At 44.3% G+C, this 19,677-nt stretch overlaps 1 protein-coding gene across 2 annotated transcripts in view; it reads left to right on the forward strand.

The window, feature by feature from the left end:
• The window catches only part of FAM120A (family with sequence similarity 120 member A), a 453,805-nt gene that overhangs the window by 316,204 nt on the left and 117,924 nt on the right, over positions 1-19,677 (forward strand). For both annotated transcript variants that reach the window (XM_086939166.1, XM_086939165.1), the window contains exon 12: positions 10,263-10,377. In XM_086939166.1, coding sequence (XP_086795292.1) covers positions 10,263-10,377 — 115 coding nt within the window. The remainder of the gene's footprint in view (positions 1-10,262; positions 10,378-19,677) is intronic.

The following is a 19,677-nucleotide window of genomic DNA, read 5'->3' on the forward strand; positions in this document are numbered from 1 at the left end:
CGCCTCAACAGGGGGTAGTAATCACTATATAAATACAATTTCGCATTTTGACATTTGCGTTTTTCATCAGTTAACACAGACTGAATCTTTCCACTTCAGGTTAATTTCTCTGAGAGCAAATTTCTATTGCATTCTTTTTCCTCCACGTGGCCTCTAGTATCGCATTTGACGAGTGATGTTGGGATGGAAAGGTCCCTTGCATTGTGACCCATGTGTAACCCTGCCCTAAGTGCCCCAGCCTCAACGATGTCTGAATCCCTGGTGTTGATTTTTGTTATCATGGTCGAACACTGATCATGCGTGTGGACCATGACATAGGCCTGTCTGACTGAGGTCTGGTTGGACCATGAGGGGTGCCCAATGCACTAACTTATTAATGGTGAAAGACTACTGCCTTTGCCAGGAGTTAAGTAGCACAAGCGCGGTGGTTGCATCATACCAAGCAGTGATGACTAGAGGTTAATAGGACTTTTTATCTGTGTCACTGGAGAGCGGCCTACAGGTTCGCTCATGTAAAGTTACGCTACTGTGTGCTTAGCCCCCCTTAGCCTACATCAACTTAGTATGTAGAGCTGTTTAGCTCATGTGATTTGTATGTGCAACTGTGAATAGTCCAATACATTGAAGATGTTGGGTTTCATTTTGGGAGGCCCAGGCCTGACTGGAGGCGCATGAGGAGGTAGAGGAATCACCCAGACAGATTTGTGGATTGCTGCATTCTATGGGCCATCTTGTGGGCTGCGTGGTGCGCGGCCACACACTGGAGGAAGTTGAGTGAGGCTCTATAATACACTTCAAAGTGAGCTCTTTGATTCAGGGAGAGGTCACTGGCAAGGGATCTAGGCACATCTCGGGGAGCTGTCAAGAGAATCATAAGGAGTAAGTCTGGGGCCCTGGGGTATTCTAACCTTTGGCCGACATTTAGGTTCGAACCCCAAGTCACTCCCACAGCCTGTGTTGTGAGTCTCTCCTGCTGTGACATACTGATTTCTGGACGAAGGGCAAGGCAGAGGAGTGGGCATTACAAATGGTAGAAGACCCCAATAACAAACGTCAAAGACTCAGACCCTAAATCACAGTTGATGTCTGAAAATGGACTATAAGAAGGGAAGTTTGAGGCTCCTCAAAATGGTCAACTGAATAACAGCCAGTCTGGTTGTGCGAGGAGGAGTTGCTTTGCGAGGCCTGCCAGTATTCCCATCTTAGTGAGGGTATATCACCCAGGAATATCCAAGACCACCTGCCCCTGGAGTACCAGTGCCTACCTACTTACTAAGACTGGTACACCTGTGAGGAAGAAGAGCGTGCTAGCGGGAGCAAGGTCCAGTGGGACATCCTGGCAGGTGGATCCCTGTAGCGCGGTGTGAGAAGACTGCTGCTGCATTGATAGGTCCGTTGCCCATATGCAGGGTCAAGTTTGTGACCCCATATGCCAGAGGGGGCCTTCATGAAGTTAGCCATGGTAGGTATCTGTGCCAATTGGTCCATAACCTTGTGCGAAATGAAGTCAGCACTGCTGTATGCCAGAGTGGGCTGTCGTGAAAATTACTAGTGTGCTGATAAAGCCGCAGTCCATGTGCGGATGTAAGTCGGTGACCCCGTATGTCAGAAGGGGACTTAGTGAAAATTACTGCAATGCTGATAGAGGGGTTGTGCGGAGTAAGGTCAGTGGCCCAGTATGCCAGTGGGTGGCAGCCAATGGAAAGGACCAAGACCGTTGCCTGGGTCAAGCTGGTGTTGAGAGACGAGGCTGCAGGGGTGATCTGTGCCGGCCAGAGCAGCCTATCCCCCACCTGTAGGAAGGATCAGAGCAATTAAGTTACACCGAAAGAAGCGCATGGGTGCCCATCCGCTGCCCATGCAGAGACGCAAGTGCTCACAAATAGCAGCCTCTGCCACTCCCGGGGGCTCTCTGGTAATGCAGTCCTAGTAGGAACAGACCAGACGAATCGCTGGGCCAGAAGACCCCAAGTGAACTTGTTCTGCCACATAGTGCTCCTGAAACACTTTTGACTTTTAACAAAAGTTGGTTTTGTGAGAGTCCGACAGCTAGTGGGGCTAAACTCGAATGCTGCCTATAGTGAATGGAGAATAACCACTATTGGTAGTGAGGAAAGTGGGGCTCTGAGACCTGCCTATAGAACACTTTAGCCCTGACATCAGGGGGCTGTGTGTACTGTTTGTGTATACCGTGTTTCACTTTGTGTTCATATGTAAGTACTCCTTTTTTTTCTTTAAACCAAGTATTTGACTGGACAATAATGTATTGCTGCTGTTGAATGTGTTTTGCGTTATGAGTCTGTGTCCAACCATCCCCCCTACCGCCCCCCACGGTATTTACCCCCTCCTCCCTGAGAAGCCTTGATCTGCTCTACCAATGCTATTGCTGAAAGTTTCTTTTTTTTTCTTTTTTTTTGTGAAAACCTTTATTGATGCAATTGGTAAATACATAGCTGTAAGCACCTACATCCTGCGGGGTGCAGGCAGGCAGCAATCTCATAGTCCAACGTGCAGTGTATTATTGAGAAGGGTAACATCTGACACAGCAAGCCGCCTACAACCCCTCAGGGCTGGCCGCGTTAAGAACTATGGGGAGCTGTGTGTGGCAGCATTCAATAATGACTGAGGCATCGACAAACAAAAAGCAGAGAATGCATGAGGTTTTCATTTTCACTTGTTTTTCTCCCCCTCTCACTCCCAAAAACAACAGTCAACTACAACGTAAGTATGTTGTTCGACAATCTGGTGTGGCTGGCGTATCTTGTCTGTCCCTCCCTCTCCCGCCCCCCGGCCCTGGTAGGAATGAAAAAAGGGGCTAATAGATGGGTATCCAGCCCCCCAGGGTTGTCCATGTGACCTTAGGGACCCCACTCCGGCCCCCCAGTGTCATAAGGAGAGGTATGCGCTGCTAGGAGGGAAGGGACAGGGGGAGGCGGATGCGAAGGTGAGGGAACTAGTAAATGGAGCGTGTTCATTAATCCGTCCCTAGGTTAGCACTCGGAGGGGGGCGTAGAAGAGGCCTATGGAATTACCATACCTAGTGGAGCAGCTAAGTGTGTGGGGCGCCCAACCTAGATTGAGCAGGGGAGATGGAAGTGTGCCATGTCATGAGAGTAGGCTAAGGACCATGGGACGCAGTACAGGCAAGGTTGCAGCAGGGCATGTTGGTGGCAGAGCATGCGACGCGATCAACCTTGTGGACCAAAGTGTAATGCGTCAGTGTCATGCATTAGGAGGGAGGTGCGGAGCGAGGCGTCCCAGATGCATCTCCCCTGTTTGGCGTGTCAGTGTCTGGCTGTGTAGGATCTTGGAGTCGCAGAAGGTACGCAGTAAGCGGGCCCCATATGTCTTTAGGTCTTGACTTGAGGGGAAGAAGTTCGGCATAATTATGCAGTTGGTCTTGCCAGGTAGACATCGTCGCGAGCCAGTCCTTAAATTTGGGCGCCCGACCGCGCCCCCAGCGGCACGCCACATGACGTTTCGCTATAAGGAAGCTCAGAGCAAAAAATTTACAGTGGGCCTGCAACGTTGGGCCAGACGGTCCCAACAATGCTCTCTTCGGGCAGGGTGACACGGATACCCCGATCATGTCCGATATGGCCGCGAATATTTCCTCCCAGTAAGTCGCTACACCATGACATGTCCACGCGAGATGGAAAAAGTCTGCACCCTCGGCCCCACAACGGGCATACCTGTCATCCTCCCGGAGACGGAATCGGTGTAGTTTAGCCGGCGTGTAGTAAAGCCTATGCAAAAATTGGTAGTGTATGATTCTAAGGTGTGCATTGCCCGTTACGGCCACAGCATGAGCACAGCTCTCCGTCCATTGTTCGTCCGTCATTTGGGCCTGTAGGTCAATGTCCCAGTCGTGTCTCGCTCTCAGTGCAGGCGGGGACCCGGCTGTCTGCGTGTGTTTATACAGTAACGAGACAACATGTTTCGGAGCCTCTGTTTGGAGTAGAACAATGGAGACGTTCCTGATATTAAGTGTGTCTCCTGTAGCATTGCAACGGAGACACCTTGTCTCGCTAGGTATCCCAACACCAGTCTCTTCTTCCGTGGGTTGTTGAGCCCCCGGAAATTCCATGACATCAATTGTAATTGCTGAATGGGCTGTGTCCCCTCTACCTCACCCATGTCCGTAAACACAAATAAGCGTGCTGGTCATGCACAGAGGTGTTACATTTACAATAAGCTACGCTATTCGAACATACATTAATCGTTAGCTCCATGCAGATCATCCGAACCAGAATGAACATCAAGTAACTGTAAGGTATCAGACCCCCTTCCGACCCACACCGGCCACCCCAACCCGCCGGGTACAGAGCACCTTCCGCCCCACCCAACAACCCAAAGAAACAAAGTACAAGAAACCAACAGTTCAGAGTCATCTCTTCCCTGAGAAGGGAGAGGCAATATTGGGGATCACCCATTGGGGAAGCATTGCCAGGGGCGCCCGACCTGCCTCCTACCCCACAAGTCACACCCAAAAGGCACCAGCCGACAGCCGGGCCGCCCAACTTGGGATGGAGGTAGGTTGTCGAGCCTGGTCCATTATTCAAACCGGTATAGAGAAAGTCAGTAAAAGTACCTCACCAGGAATGAAATTTCTGGAGCAGCACATAGTAAGCACAGGAAGCCATCGTGTAACGGCATAATCCAGGAAGAAGCCAGTCCTGTTGCTCCATCGGCGAGCGTGAGCGGGATCTGCCCCTCTCATCGTCATTCCCAGCTCGATCGTGTCTCTGCTGCTTTAGGAAGTCGTCAACCTGTTGTGGGTTTGCGAAAATGTGTTGCCTGCCGTGGCTAGAAATCTTCAGTTTTGCAGGGTAGAGCATGGCATAAGAGATGTCCAGAGACTGCAGTTTCTTTTTAACAGCAGCAAATTGTCGCCGGGCCTCTTGCACTGCAGGGGTAAAGTCCGGAAAAAAGGACAAAGTGGCGTTGCCATAGGTCACCGTGCCAATTTCTCGGGCGCGGCGGAGCACCGTATCGCGGTCTCTGTAATTGAGGAAACGTGCAATAATGGGCCTGGGGGCAGCTCCGGGGGGTGGTCTAGCCGCTAAGGACCTGTGTGCCCGCTCTACTATAAGATGCGGGGAAAAGGATTCCTTCCCAAAAAGCTCCGTAACTAGGGTCTCCACAAAGGGTTCCATTTTCCCAGTGTTTGTAGATTCTGCCAGGCCAAGAATGCGGACATTGTTTCGCCGAGACCTGGCTTCCAAGTCCTCATTCTTTTATGCAATAACCTTGAGGAGCCTGCCCATTTGGGAAGCTTGGCGATGCGCAGTGGTGGCTCCGTCTTCCAGTCCAGAGATTCTGTCCTCCTCCTCTTTGAGACGCGTGTCATGTTGGTCTATTTTCACCACTATCCCATCCATGCGAGAGTTCATGTTATCAATTTTTGCATCTATATTAGTGAGGCTTTGCTTCATGCCCAGAAGTAGAGATTTCCAGTCCTCGTCAGGGGGCATGGTTGCGGTGGGACTGTCGCCAGGCCCAGGCGTCATCTTTGTCGTCTTCCGGGCCTCAAATGGGATCTTCGATTGCTTGGCGTCGCCACGGCCCATGACGCGCCCCGGCGTTCTTAGAGCCGCGATCTCAAGGCCCCGTGAAGAGCAAGGCCACCAGCGGTTCCTGGACGGGGGGTGGGAGGCAGAGGCCTTTGTAGGCCGGGCGCCGAGCAGACGCGCCAAAGTTCCACTGTGCTGGATCCCACAAAATGGCTGCCGCTGGGCAATGAAGAGCGTCCCCCACACGGTCCTCACCCACGGGACCTCGCCCGAATGTAGGGCGTCAGGGGGGCCTACAGGGTGTCAGCAGATTCCAGTGTGCTCCCCGCCGGGCGTTCATGAAGCCCAGCAGATGGTCTGTCCGTGCGGGAGCAGGGAATGGCGGCCGGGACACTTTTCGCGCCAAGCGATCGTTGGGGCACCAGCTCCAGTGTCCGCGTGTGGGGCTAATGGCGGAGCGGCGTTTACAAAGGGCATCACAGCTCCAACGTGTGCCAGCAGCCGAACTTAGCGGGGGATGTCGGGGCTCGTGGCAGAGACATGGGGGCAGCGGCCGCAAGCCGGATGGTGCGCTCAGTCCCGTCCTAGTGCAGGTAAGGGAGGGCGGGGAAGGGAGCGACCCACGGCAGATATCGCTATCGGGGGGGGCCTTCTCACCTCCAACAGAGTCCACCGCAAGAGGATCGCCAGGATCTTCCGCCCTCTGAGCGCTTGCGCCGCATGTACTGCGGGGCCTCGGATCCCCGATGTCTCGTAGTCCTCCCGTCGCAGGAAGGCTGGCTCGCAAATGGGCGCGAGGCACCGCTTGTGGGGTCCGCAGCAGTTTTCTTCCGTTGTGGTGACCCTATCAAGGAGTTCCTGGTGTCGGAGCGTTCAGCTCGGCAAGACAAAGTTGTTCCCGGTGCAGACAGAGTGTTTTTTTCCAGTTAGGATGATATGTTGGATTATTAACGGCTCAACCAGGCGAGAGCCTCACTGCAGTGCGGCCATCTTGGTCCGGCACCACCTAGCGCCCCCGCTATTACTGAAAGTTGATCGTTACAGGGAGTACTTGGCCTAGTTGCTCAGGATCCATAGTAAGTTGGCCCCTGGGACATCAGAAATGAAATGTCTCAACCCTCAATATTGGGCACAGTAGCTCCTGCTTGCCCCGTGGCCATCTGAAAGGGGTTCTGAGTCTTACAGATGTCCTCCGGTTATATACCCTGCCATTGGGCGTTCAGAAGTGCATTTTAATAGTCACTCGACCAATAGTGTGTGGTTCTAACATTTGGACAAGGGACATTCTGCCCTCTTTTCTCAAGCTGCTTCACAGCGAGCCTGTCCTTTACTATTTTTACCTGTTCATCTACACTTTACTTTTACATAGCAATTTCTTTTTATTGCTATATTTTGAGTACCACTCATAATTTACGTTTTTATAGGCACTAGAGCGTGTTACCATATACCAGTCTTGTTAAGACGCTTAGATCGTATACTCCAATCTATGGAATGTGGATGTATTTTTATTGAACTCTACTTTAAAAAGGGCCCGCTTGGTTTGCTTGTGTTCTGGTTCATAGAAGACCTAGCTTGGTGTTTCACACCGGACTGAGCCAATTGCATGTGGATGGGTCTAATCTGACGTGGCTTGGTCGGAAAGAAAATTATGGGTTGGAATGCGCTTGAGCGAATGAATTGCCAGTGGCTTCACTCTCAGCAGGCAGCATTCCTCCCATCACTTTTTGTGCATTTGAAAAATATGCATAGGGCAGCTACTATCTCCTGTGTACTGCTCAGCTGATATGATCCACAATAATGGAAGATCTCATTCAACACCTTTCAGAGGAATAAAAAAAAGTGTATTTAGTGCCATCTAAGCCAGAAAGATCATATCAGCTTGGGCCAGATGTAGGTCGCCAATTACCGACCGGTAATTGGTTTTTGAGATGTAGGGGGCCCGAATTTTACAGAATCTGTAAATTTACCGATTCGGTAAATTTACAGATTCGGTAATTCTAGATGTAGCTGGCACTTCAAAGAGTTCCACAGGCCCTTTAGGAGTCGTATTTACCACCCAATCCTATTGGGTGGTAAAATACCGAATTCCAGTGTACATGTACATCTGTGCATGTACACCTATGCCATGTGACACACAGACATGCCCTTAGGGCATGTATGTGTGCCACATGGCACACAAGCCTGCAATTGGGGTGCTACAGGGTGTCAAAGTGACACCCCGTTCCCCCTGCCAGGATTCGGTATTTATCGATTCGGTAAATACCGATTCGGTATTTCCCATTGATTCCTATGGGCTTCAAGGCCCATAGGAATCAATGGTAAATACTGACTCGGTATTTACCGAATCGGTAAATACCGAATCTTACAGAATCGGTAATTGTAAAAGAAAAATTACCTACATCTGCCTACTTCCAATTTACCTACTCTTAAATACTGAATCTGTATGATTCGGTATTTAAGAGTAGGTAAATCGGAATTACCTACATCGGGCCCCTTGTGCCTAAAAATCCTCCTTTGACATGACAGGCACAGCCAGTTGTGTACTAATACAGGACTGAGAAGTCATGGTGTGGTTTAGAAATTCTGGATTTCTGCACGAGATATCGACACACCAAGTCAAGACGACCTTTCCAGGATACAAACTTGGTGCAATGGTGGAGGACTCTAGAGCAAGCAAAGTGAGGAGCCTGTTGAGCAAAGGGAATGAGGGATTCAATCAATCAATATAAACAACTTTATTCGGTTTTACGAAAAGAAAACCTTAAACGTTACAAAACATCCACATCTCGTTTAAAACCGGATACATTCAAATTGCAATTCATATCAATAAATAGGGAGCAGATGGATCTGTATAAGAAAAAGGCACGTTTACCAAGTTTTCAAGCAGAGGTGCCCGCTCCTATTAAAATAACAAAAATTCCAGGCAAGCCCTTGTTCTTACTGTAGATTTCAGGTAAACCACAATAAAAAAATACAGTCTGGCTTCAACAATTGCAGGTACAAAAGTGCTGGGCGTATTTAGATAAAGTTCAACCTCTTTAAAAGGGGAAATAAAAAAGTGTCTCCGTGGTACCTCATAAAAAGTGTCTCCGTTCTTTTAGAATGCGGGTGCATCAAATAGATGAGGACAGGGGTGACATTGTTTAAAAAACAACCGCTCCAAACAGACCATTGATGAGGGTCACAAGTATGCCCTTCCAATGGCAGCGACGGGGAATACAGTCCTTTTGTGCGGAGCCTATGTAAAATGTCCGAGCATAAAGGGACTTGAGCGACTCTGGCAAATAATCGCCCTCAACACACCTTGGGAGAGACTGGGCGGTTTTCTACAAGAATGGAAAAAGATGCGCTCCTACAGGAGGGTGATAAATCTTATACAGCGTAGTTACTGTGAAGAAGAAAACGGTGTTTATAAAATGGCGATGATGTACTACGTACAAGAGACCAAATCATTGATAAAAACCGACCTCCACTTTGTGCTGCTTGTGCCGCAAATAATTTGTGCTGTTTGGGTGAAAGATGTGGTTATCAAAACGAAGTATAGCAATGACGGATGCTGCAAACTATTCATGTGTGTTATACACTAACATGGAGGACCTCAAGACAAGCCCAAGGGCCCACTCCACAAGAGAAATGACTACAGCTGTGGACTACTTGGCCAACCTGTTGATGACTGATCTATGCCTAGCAATTTAAATTGTCATCGGTCCACGCATTCACTAAACCCTTGGGTGTACACTCAAGCACACGGTGGGGCAAAACGTTCTAAAACATTTACTTTATAACAGCCACTCACTGCCAAATCCTCCGGAAGGGGCAGATTCTGTAACACAATGTATGCTGATGAAGTGAAGCCAGAATAGATTCACACTGCAAATTAAACTAGTTAGTTACTTTTAGAAATAGTTTTAACAGGACTGTTCTGGGTTAACATGCGAAAGAGAGGGGTCAAGGTTAATATAAATTTAGTGGAAGAGTAACAAAAAAAAATCATCAGAAAAGAAATAAAATGTGAAGATGGCAACTGCATTCTGGGCTGTTGTGACTCAAGTTCTAGAGGGTCAGGTTGAAGACGCCTGGTGGATCCTCAAAAAGGAGGAGGGGGACAGGTTTCCAAAACCCACTATAAGGTGGTGGAATAATGCACATGATTATCTACAAGAGCCATGCTGCAAAACTGCTGTAACAGGTGTGTAACCGTTTCTTCCCCTATATATACTTTATTTGCCACTAACTTCGGTTATTTCCTATTGGTTGGATAGGTATTTTTAAGCTAATTTGATGGTTCTGCTGGTTTACCTCATGCATCTTCGGAATAAGGATGGGCGAGGAGGGCTAAGAACCCTACAACTATTTTTATGCTGGTACTGCAGCTCTTGATGACGAAAACTTGTGTGGACTTAGTCGACTAGTTTTTTTGGGCGTGTACATCCTCGCCACCCCCCTTTATGATGTCAATAGTTTTGACATTATGATGCTCTTTCATCACATGCAAATTAAAACCATTGATTCAGTGGTAAACATTCAATACAAGTATTTTGGGGGGATACAGGCATCATGTCCAATATCAGTACTGTAAGAACCAGGATTTAAAGATAGCAATTATGAGTCCATGCCCTGATAAATGGCAACATCTATGGCAATGAGTGAAGTTACTTACAGAAACACTGGTCAACAATCACTAGGTTTGACTTTTATATAGTTATTGTAAGTATTTTCTAAAGTGCTGAACCCAACTTCTGATCACAGGTATATGGTGCAGTGGCCTGGAATTCGAATATTGCGTCGCCAAGAACTTGATGCTTTTCTGGCCCAAGCCTTATCTCCCAAACTCTTTGAACCTGACCAGCTGCAAGAACTGAAGGTACAATATTTATCATATATATCTTTCTTGGATGTGGTCCTTTTAAATTGTATTATTGCTGGATATACGGAAGATGAATTAAAGCTAAAAAAAACAGCTGCTTGTGTGTATCTGCATATGAATAGTGTTTTAAATATTTGACTGCCATACAAACCTTTTATTCCATTTGCAGAAGCGTGATCAAACTTTTAACGAAACTCCTGTAATTCTTGTAAAAATACATACTATTTATTACAAAAGTAAATTAAAGCATAAAACTAGCTGGATTAAAATGTATTTAGTAATTTTGTAAATATTGTTCCTGTAATGGCACTTTTCATTAGCGTTTATCTTACTCATCCTGTCTACAGCTTGAAGTTGTGAATTTTGAGGAGGTGTTAGGAAGCATTGACAAATGGAATGGGTTTGCATTGTCATTCTTGGCCGTGGATCTACTCGTGTCTGATCACCAGGAATTTCCCGCTGTGCGAAATTGGGAGCAATATTGTGGCGGTGGTGTTTGTGCTAGTGTTTTTGCATTGTTCTTTCTGATTATTCTTGCTTTGTCATATTGTGTTTGGTGACGTGGTGTTGTATTATGATTCTAGTGCACAAGTAATAGTTTAGGTTAGTTGTATTTTTGCGTTTTTCGCGTAATTACCATTGTGATTAATATACTGGTGTGGTTTTCGCGTTAAAGTTGTGTTGTTGAAGCATATTATTAAACTTATGTAGATTTGACGTGTTTTGTAGTGTTGTTGGGTTATAGAGATCTTTTTGTCAGTGGACTAATCAGATTGTAGTAATATGGTTGGTCTAGTAGTGCAGTGCCATTATTGTCAGTGGGCCTTCTGTGCATGGGTTCAGGCTCTAGTTAGCTTTTTAGTGAAATTCTCATATGGTCGTGTTGGTGTTTTAGTCCTATTGCCTTAGTGTTGTAATACTGCGGCAGTGGCATTGGTGTAATAATTTTAATGTTGCATTAGCATACAGTATCTATCAACAGTGGTACCTGGGGGATAGCCAGCTGGTGTCCCTAAACATTCAAGCTCTCTTTGTCACACTCTAATGCTATTTCAGCTGTTCCGAGGATGACAAAATAAGCATCTAGCAGTGTTGGAGACGTTTCATTATGGTTATTACTAAAGGAGGTTCCTTATGTGGCTGAATCCGGAAGGGTCACTTTTTTTTTACCGGAAGTCCTGAATGTTGTTTGACTTTCTTGTGTGTTTAATAAATTACAATTGGAGCTTGTATGAATGTATCCGCTATTAAGAATGCCTGCGTACTAGGTGAATGTCTGACGTATGAATCTTAAAACGATGTTCTTGCATTTGTGCATCATTGCAGTTATCACTGTGCCTGCCATATGCAAGCCGAGAGTACTTCTTTCCACAGGTCATCATGGCTCATACTTTTCTTGAAAGAACAGCCATTTGCTGTGCTTATAATGTCTGGCAAACCCGTACAACTCAACCATGGGTCTCATCAACTCTACACATTGGTCTGCATATCTGTGCAATATTCACCCTTCATTAGATTGACACGTGCCTGGATTTTAATTCTGCCCACGAAGTGGTTCAGGTTCTAGTCATCCACTAGAAGGAAACCTATTTTCGCTGCATCATTTTGATACAGAATAACGTCCTGGGCGTTATTTGCCATCTAGTGGCCTGATTTAGAATTGCAAGTTAAAAAAAAAACTGATTATTATTAACCTTGACCAGAGAAGGCTCTAATGTGATGATGACCCACAATCCACCATGCTAGTTTTTTTCTACAGGCTTGTACTATCTGATATAACAGCTGCAACTCATTATTGAAGCAAAGTTGGTTGTTTTGAAAATCAAGTAGTGCAAAAAAGATTTGTTTGCTGATTTCGATTTGCCTTCAGTTTTGGAGGTTGAAATATGAGGGCTAGGTGTTTGCCTCGCCTATAATTGACTGTAGATTAACCAACATCAAGTGAGCCGCTGCCATTTGCATTCCTTTCGCCGGAATGCAATCAGGGACTCAAGCCACAAATTGGGCAATTTCAGAAAGATTGCTCAACAACTCGACTAATGGCATATTTCAGTACGGACTTCTCAGGTCTTTAGGCAGGTGAAGTGGAGATGTACTCTGCAGACAGCATAGTGAAACCATTCATAGGAGAGGTCTAAGATTCACCAAAACTGAAATACAAATATTGAAATCTCATAGGAGTTATTTGTGAAAAGGAGCAACATAGTTCTGTGGTTACCTCCTCAAATTTAACAAACCCTTTCTGCCACGCAAATTTGCTCTTTTATTGTAATTGCATTTATATTGCGCGTACTACCCCTGACGAGGCGTTGAAGAGCTTTTTTGGCACCCTTAAAGGATTGTGTTGCATTAGTATAGTAAAATATGAAAGTAATTTGAGTGGTGGATAGGTTAGTTAGTTATTTGGATTCAGAATGATAGCGGAAGGATAGAAGAGGAGAAAAATAGGTTTGTATTATATAGAGCTTGTTACCCATGATGGGGTGTTGAAGCTCTTTTAATGCGAGTAGCACTCTACTCCGGAAACCCATAAACGATTAGTGTTAAATTTGTATAGTGAAATATGAAAGTAATTTGAGTCGTGGATATTAGTCAGTTATTTGGAGAGCCAAGGATAGCAGAGGGATGGAAGATTTAAAAAGATTTGCATTATATAGCTTATATAGCGCTTCTTACCCCTGATGGGTTGTTGAAGCGCTTTTTTGGCGATTAGCACGCTACTCTGGAACCCATAAAGGATTAGCGTTGAAAAGGAGTATAGCGAATTACAGACTTCCATTCTTGGACAAATTGTTTAAAAAGGCAGTCTCTTTCCAATTGTATTCGTGAATCAAGACCTACACTTTTTTTTTCAACTGTACTGAAGGTCAAAATTGAGACCTTGTGTAACCTAAAAAAAACCTTCAGGCGGTTCATGTGCCCATGGCTTCAACTACAATGTCAACTCCGGTCTCTCCACCCTTTCCATTCTACAGCATTTGCCAGAGTTGACCATCCGGTTCACTGGCAAGGTCCTGCATTGGTTTGCTTCTACCCAGATGAGCAGTCACTAGATGATTGAAATGAACACCTACACTTTGTAGCCCATTCCCGTAACCTCTGTCCCTCAAGACCCAATCTTAGCACAGATCTTCTTAAATTCCTTCATGGATTTTTTTTAATCTCCTAGATGACCACATAAATATGGATAATTACAAGAAAGATTAGCAGCTCTACTTTAAGATCTCATATGGTGAAACAGCTTGACTGAGTGGCTCATTACTTTTAAAGCCTGCTTGTCAAAGGCCTAGAACATAGTTTCTTCTTATATACTGTAGCATTACAAGAATTCCTCACTGCAGTGGGATATTACCATGAAACTCTTGAATGCCACAGTTTATTTTACTCCACAACATTGCAGCCTCATATTCAGGAGCTTTGTAGTTTAGCAGAACCAGACATCCTGCCGCCAGGTTTTCTTCTCTTTGGAGCAAAGGCATATCTCCCAGGACTTCATGACAACTGTTACCGGCTAGGTTTACCCTTCTGATCTGTGGCAATTCCTTACTCATTAGCATTTGGAACAGCCATCTTATGTCATTAAAGAACAACTTCTGTCCTCCCGATTGAGTCATCGAGAACCAGAAAAAGAATGTTAATAGCATGTGTTGCTGTAGATGCACATGCTGTGCATACCCCTGCAACCTAGTGTTGGGTCTGGTCATTGCAGATTTCGAAGATGTTAAGAGTCACGAGGTGTGGAGTGACTCCTACCTTTGTCTACAATGCACATGGGCTTCGGGTCCACCCTTATAGTATTACCTGCCATCGGGTTAGGAAAATCAAATGCTACGATACTGTTGAATTTCTGTGCATAAATGTCGGGTCCTACATAGTTGGTTCCGGGTAAAACATTGCTTTGAAATCATATCACCACATCTTCAATCGAATCATTTCGAAGAATTGAGTTAAAATCATCAAGGTATCAGTGTTGGAAAACGTGGGCAGATGGTGGGCACTCCCTTTGGTTTCTACCCACATTTTATTTCAAAGTGTCTCTGGTCTTTCTCCAAATTACCAGGCGTTACAGTACATCTTTTGTCAAGCTTTCAGGTGTTAAAAAAAAAAATATATATATATACTTTGATATACAAGAGAAAATTGTGGGACGCTTTTCAGAATGCAGCATTTTCTTGGAAACTTCCAACATCTGAGAAGTACTGGGTCCTTTAGAACCACTAAGACATCAAGAAATCACATTCCCAGAGGTACTCTTATTAGAGGCCCTTATGAAGAACACAAACATTTTGAGCCCAAGAGGTCAGCACCACCTACACACGGTCGGGTTGCACATCTGGGAAATAAAACTATTTCGGGAACGTGGGATTATGCCCAACAGACCAAACATAGCAATTATTTAAGCTTCTCGACATATTTGTGGCACTCAGAAGATTCTAAGCAGTGATAAACAACAAGACAGGCTTGATCAAAACAGACAACATGACTGCAATATATTACATTAAAAAGCAAGGGGGCACATGTTGTCTTTCCGATCTTGCTAAAGAGGTTTGGCACTAGACTAGTCTCATCATACACCTCCTAGTGGAACATCTCATAGGGTAGAAACTATGTGGGGACCTGTTAACCTAGGCACCACAGAAATTACATAAGGGGGAACTTCACAGGCAAGCTCTACAAACTTTTTCTCAGAAATGTGGTACTCTAACAGTAAATCTGTTTGCAACACAAGAAAAGCAAAACTTCAAACTTCGCTGCCAAATATCCGCACCCAAAGTCCATAGGCAATGCGCTATGGATTATCTGGTCAGGGATGTTTGCATTCACTTTTCCTCCTCATTTTGGCAAATTGAAACTAAAATAAGGATGGGTGAAAGCATCACCTTACTGCACCCTTATTTTTTTATTTTTTTTGGGGGGGTGATAAAAGAATTGGAGTGTTTATTTTTTTTCTCTTCATTTGGTGTTTTTTGTCACAAATATGTATTTTTTTGCTGTAAGGACCCTTTTCTTTTCATTCATTCTAAGGACATCATGCTGACACTTTGACAGGTCCGCTTTCCTGTGGCGCTAAGAAGCCCTGGTAGGATGAACACAATGTTGGTTTTATCGGTCTCCCATATTCTTTCTCCATCACAAGTTGTAAAGTCAGTCTGGACAATAGAGGGTTCACCTCAGGGCGAAGCAGGGTGAAGTTAAATGTTCCTCCTTGCAATTCATATCCACTGGTGATCAGATCGATTCCACTTCGGGACCTTTTGGTCATTTCTCGAGATGCTGGTACTCCTTGTCGATGTCAAGATGTTTCGACATATAGATTGTCTGTGTAAAGGGATTGGTTGTTGAGAATTTCAAGCATTTTCCTTTCCACTGTCTGATGGCTCACAGGTGCTACGAGGACCCATCCTTCGTACTGCGGCACCAGGACGCCAGACGTCTAACCTTTTCTGAATACATAACCTTCCCACTTGCTCCATTGGTGGAGTAGGGCGTGCATCTGCTTAGAAGCCCAGCAGGCCCATCTGCTCCATTTGTATTACCTTGTGGGGAAGACAGTCTTTCAATGTGATTTGCATCAGATACACAGAGGAAGCGGAGAAAAGACTTGGTTTGCATAGTACATATTGGGATGACCCAGGAGCATCACGTTTAACTCACTAGAAAGAAAAGCACTGAAAGCTCCAACAGATCTAGATCTCATACTCCTCCAAGTGTCACATCTTTAGGATCAGACATGAGTGGGTTCTTTGTTAGATCTCACAAAAATATGAGAGGGACCCCTAGTAGAACCAAGGGAATAGAGGTACTATACCAGACACAAAGAAATAATTCCCTTGATTGAGACGTATCCTATGTAGATTAAACACTTCTAAAACACAATGTAAAGCATTCAATATACAGAAGAAGCACACTAATAAGTAAATACTAAATTAAAAAAACATATGTCTTTTATTTAACTGCCAATTTGGTGTGTTTGTTAAAAAGATTATGGCTTTATGTACAACATACAACCATACACAAAAGAGAAACAACACATTTTTCAATTTATTCAATACATTCGTAGTAACAATTTTATACATACAGTAAAAATCATAAAACTTGCATCAATATTCTACCTATTTCACATTTAAATTATACATTGATTATGACCTGCATAATCCGAACAGCGAGACAACATAAAAAAAGACCTCAACCTTGTCTAATGGTTTTGCACATTGATATTGTTTGCCAGTGGTCAATACTTAAACTTAATATTTGCACCCTCCTTCTGGCTTTTATTCAATTGTGCTTTCCTTCTGCGTCAATGCGTTTCGGCTGTGTCTCCTAATTTGATACCGCCCTTTTCAAGACAAATAATGGTAAATAGTTGTCCCTCAAGTTTTCAATAATTGTTCCTTTTTATCCCATCGTTTGGAACCCTTGAGGATAACGTATTATGCCGTCTCTCATATAGCATGGGTTCTCCTCGTGGTACTAATTAAAGTATCCCTGGAGATCGGCCTGTATCTGGTGTCTCCCTTTCTATCCAGCTTTCATATATTAGCTGGTATCCAGATGGTCTGTTCGGACTGGCGTTATTTTCATATACTCTCCCGGATGCAACCAGTTTATTCGAAACTCAGTGCTGTGTTCGCAGTTTTAGGTTTCAATGTCTTTTCTATTCTTCCTTCGTGACCCTCGTGGCTCAGGAATGGAGTGTTCATCTTATTTTAAGCTCCAAAGTTCCTGCACGCCAGTGTTCTGTCACGGAATTTCTTTGTTAGATCTCCAGTTTCTTTAACTCCAACAGCCAGCAAGCCCTAACTCGCACACCATTTGCAATGCTCCTGATCTCCCACTTATTGAAACCAATGCAGTGACAAATGTTTTAATTCCTCTTACTGATAAAATTACAGATCACATTAACAGCACCACTTTTACAGTGACAACTGAATGCATTTAGCGGTTATTTATTAGTATGAATATTGGGCAGTCATAAACATTCAATTTGGTGTGTGGGTTATAGTTCCATGGTTGTTGTTAGATCTGGATTATGGTTCTAATCCTAATTTGCAAATTTCAGTGTTATTTCAGTTTTTTAATTTGTAACCAGATCTACAATTTAAAAAAAAGTGAATTTCAGTTTTTTAAAAAAAACCTTCTTTGAGCTATTTTAACCAAAACCATTGGTACCTTCATATTAACATTTGTGCTTTTCAGAAATTTATTTTATTTTATGCCACCTCAACGAGTTCCCTGCAATTGAGGTTTGCAGATCCAAAATTGTATTTGCAATTCAAAGTGGAAGCTTCTCAGCCTGGTACCACAAAGTCATAGCAATCTTCACAGACCCATGCTGCATCTATGCTTCTGGAACCAGGATAGCAAATCCAACAATAGGTCAACAATAATCTAAAAGATTGCCCTGGTTCGTAGCTTGGGTTTGCGATGTCCTTGAGCCTTTCTTGAAATCTAGATTCTGGGTCTGCTAACCTCGCTGCAAAGCTAGCTTTTTATTTTTATTTATATACTGGGGGGACACTTTGGTGCCCTCCACCTGGGATGAGAGTGTACTCACATTTCACTTTCTTTTTCTTCAAGATGCAGAGAATGAGTTCTAGGAATTTTGGAATGGCGGACCCAACTTTTTTTCAGTGCTGTGACTCCAATCGGCTGGCTCCGGGTTTGCATAACCGAAATAGTTGGCGGGAGGAAAACACTCCAGCGGACAATCAGATTAAACTATTTCCTGAACTTTTGGATCCCATAGAACTCCGCGAATCTGAGTTGGCAAAACTCCACAGAGTAACAGTCCAGATATCTCTAAAATGTAATCTCTACATGCTTACTTCTAGCACATTTTTAAAAACTAACTTTTACAAACTACCAAACAGATTTACGCAAAGACAGGCAAAGACACTTCAAGTTAAGTTCTGCTTTCATTCCAAATTTGGTGTAATTGTGTTCAACTATTTTTTCAGTATCAATGAGCAAATAATCCGGTGGGAATTAAAGTAGGAAAGAGCGATTCTCTTACATGGGATACTCATCAATAGTCTTAAGCACTGAATAGTCCCGCACACTTGCAGGGACCCTGGAGCATATACAAAATACATATATCATATATGTTTGTATAGCAAAAAACATGTACGTAGTACTTTCAAAATGTGTGTGTGTGTGTGTGTGTGAACATAAACATACAGCCTAAAAACATTCAATACGCTAAGATGCCAAAATTGCATTGGATTTTTCATTTAAAATAAAATATAAGCTTATAAAGCATTTATTTAAAATAGAAATTGCACTCTTTTAGTGTTTCAACATTTCCTTTTATTGTCAAGGAAAAAGGCAAGTAATTAGCTGGCTCCGTGCCTTTAAGACCTCCCTATTCCCACAGTGCCCTACAGGTAACAGTTAGCTCAGTCTTTTTTCCAGCTCCTTTTGTGAGGATCATGGAGCATTGAGCTAGTCAGTTTTTGGCTTTTCCTACCAAAAATTTGTTTTCTTTGGAGTATTTCTCTATTTCATTCAACGTCTTAGACTGCTGGATACCTTTTCGGACTCTTTTCTGACAAATTTGAAAAAAAATTCCCTGTCAGAAATGTGAGCATTATTTAATAAATGTCCTTCCTGTGGGAAGAAAATGGCAAAATCAGATCCACACTCTGTCTGTATTGTGTGTTTACCATCTTCACACAATCCTGACATGTTACTACTGCCAACATTTTTCTAGGAGGATACTTCGAGATAGAGAGACGATTAGGCTGCATTCCTTGCAGGAGAGTTGAAATGGATCAACAAGTGGCCTTGGTGGCAGCCTTGCTTTCAAAGAGACCTCCTCTCGTGACAAACAAGAACGCAGGGGTAGAGAAAAGAAGAGACATCACTCTGCCTTGCAGTTGACGAGAAAGAGATCACTGTTGAGGCAAATACTAGTTTGTCAAACATTGGAGAGTCCCATGAAGAAGACAAGGAACAGACTTCTCACAAACTTGCTCTCCTTCCAGAGTATCTGCTGGCTATCCACCCATAATGACAGCTGGAAGATCTCCACACAGATCTCCAGGGAGAAGGAGATACACTTCTACACGAAGATCTCGATCCTGAACACCACTCGGGAAATCTAGGACTCAACACTCTCGCTCTCTCTGATCACGAAGACTGAGATCATCTTCTTGGTCTACAGTGTCCTCCCGATCTTCGATTCGGGACTATTCACTGACGATATCTGCTACCCCGCCAGTTAGTGTCTTCAGTGGACGACAAGACCACCTTCAATTAAGTCCTAAGCAGGGATTCCGATAAGCTGAACATTGAAAT

This window comes from Lissotriton vulgaris, chromosome 9, assembly GCF_964263255.1.
Source record: "Lissotriton vulgaris chromosome 9, aLisVul1.2, whole genome shotgun sequence".
Classification (NCBI taxonomy): domain Eukaryota; kingdom Metazoa; phylum Chordata; class Amphibia; order Caudata; family Salamandridae; genus Lissotriton; species Lissotriton vulgaris.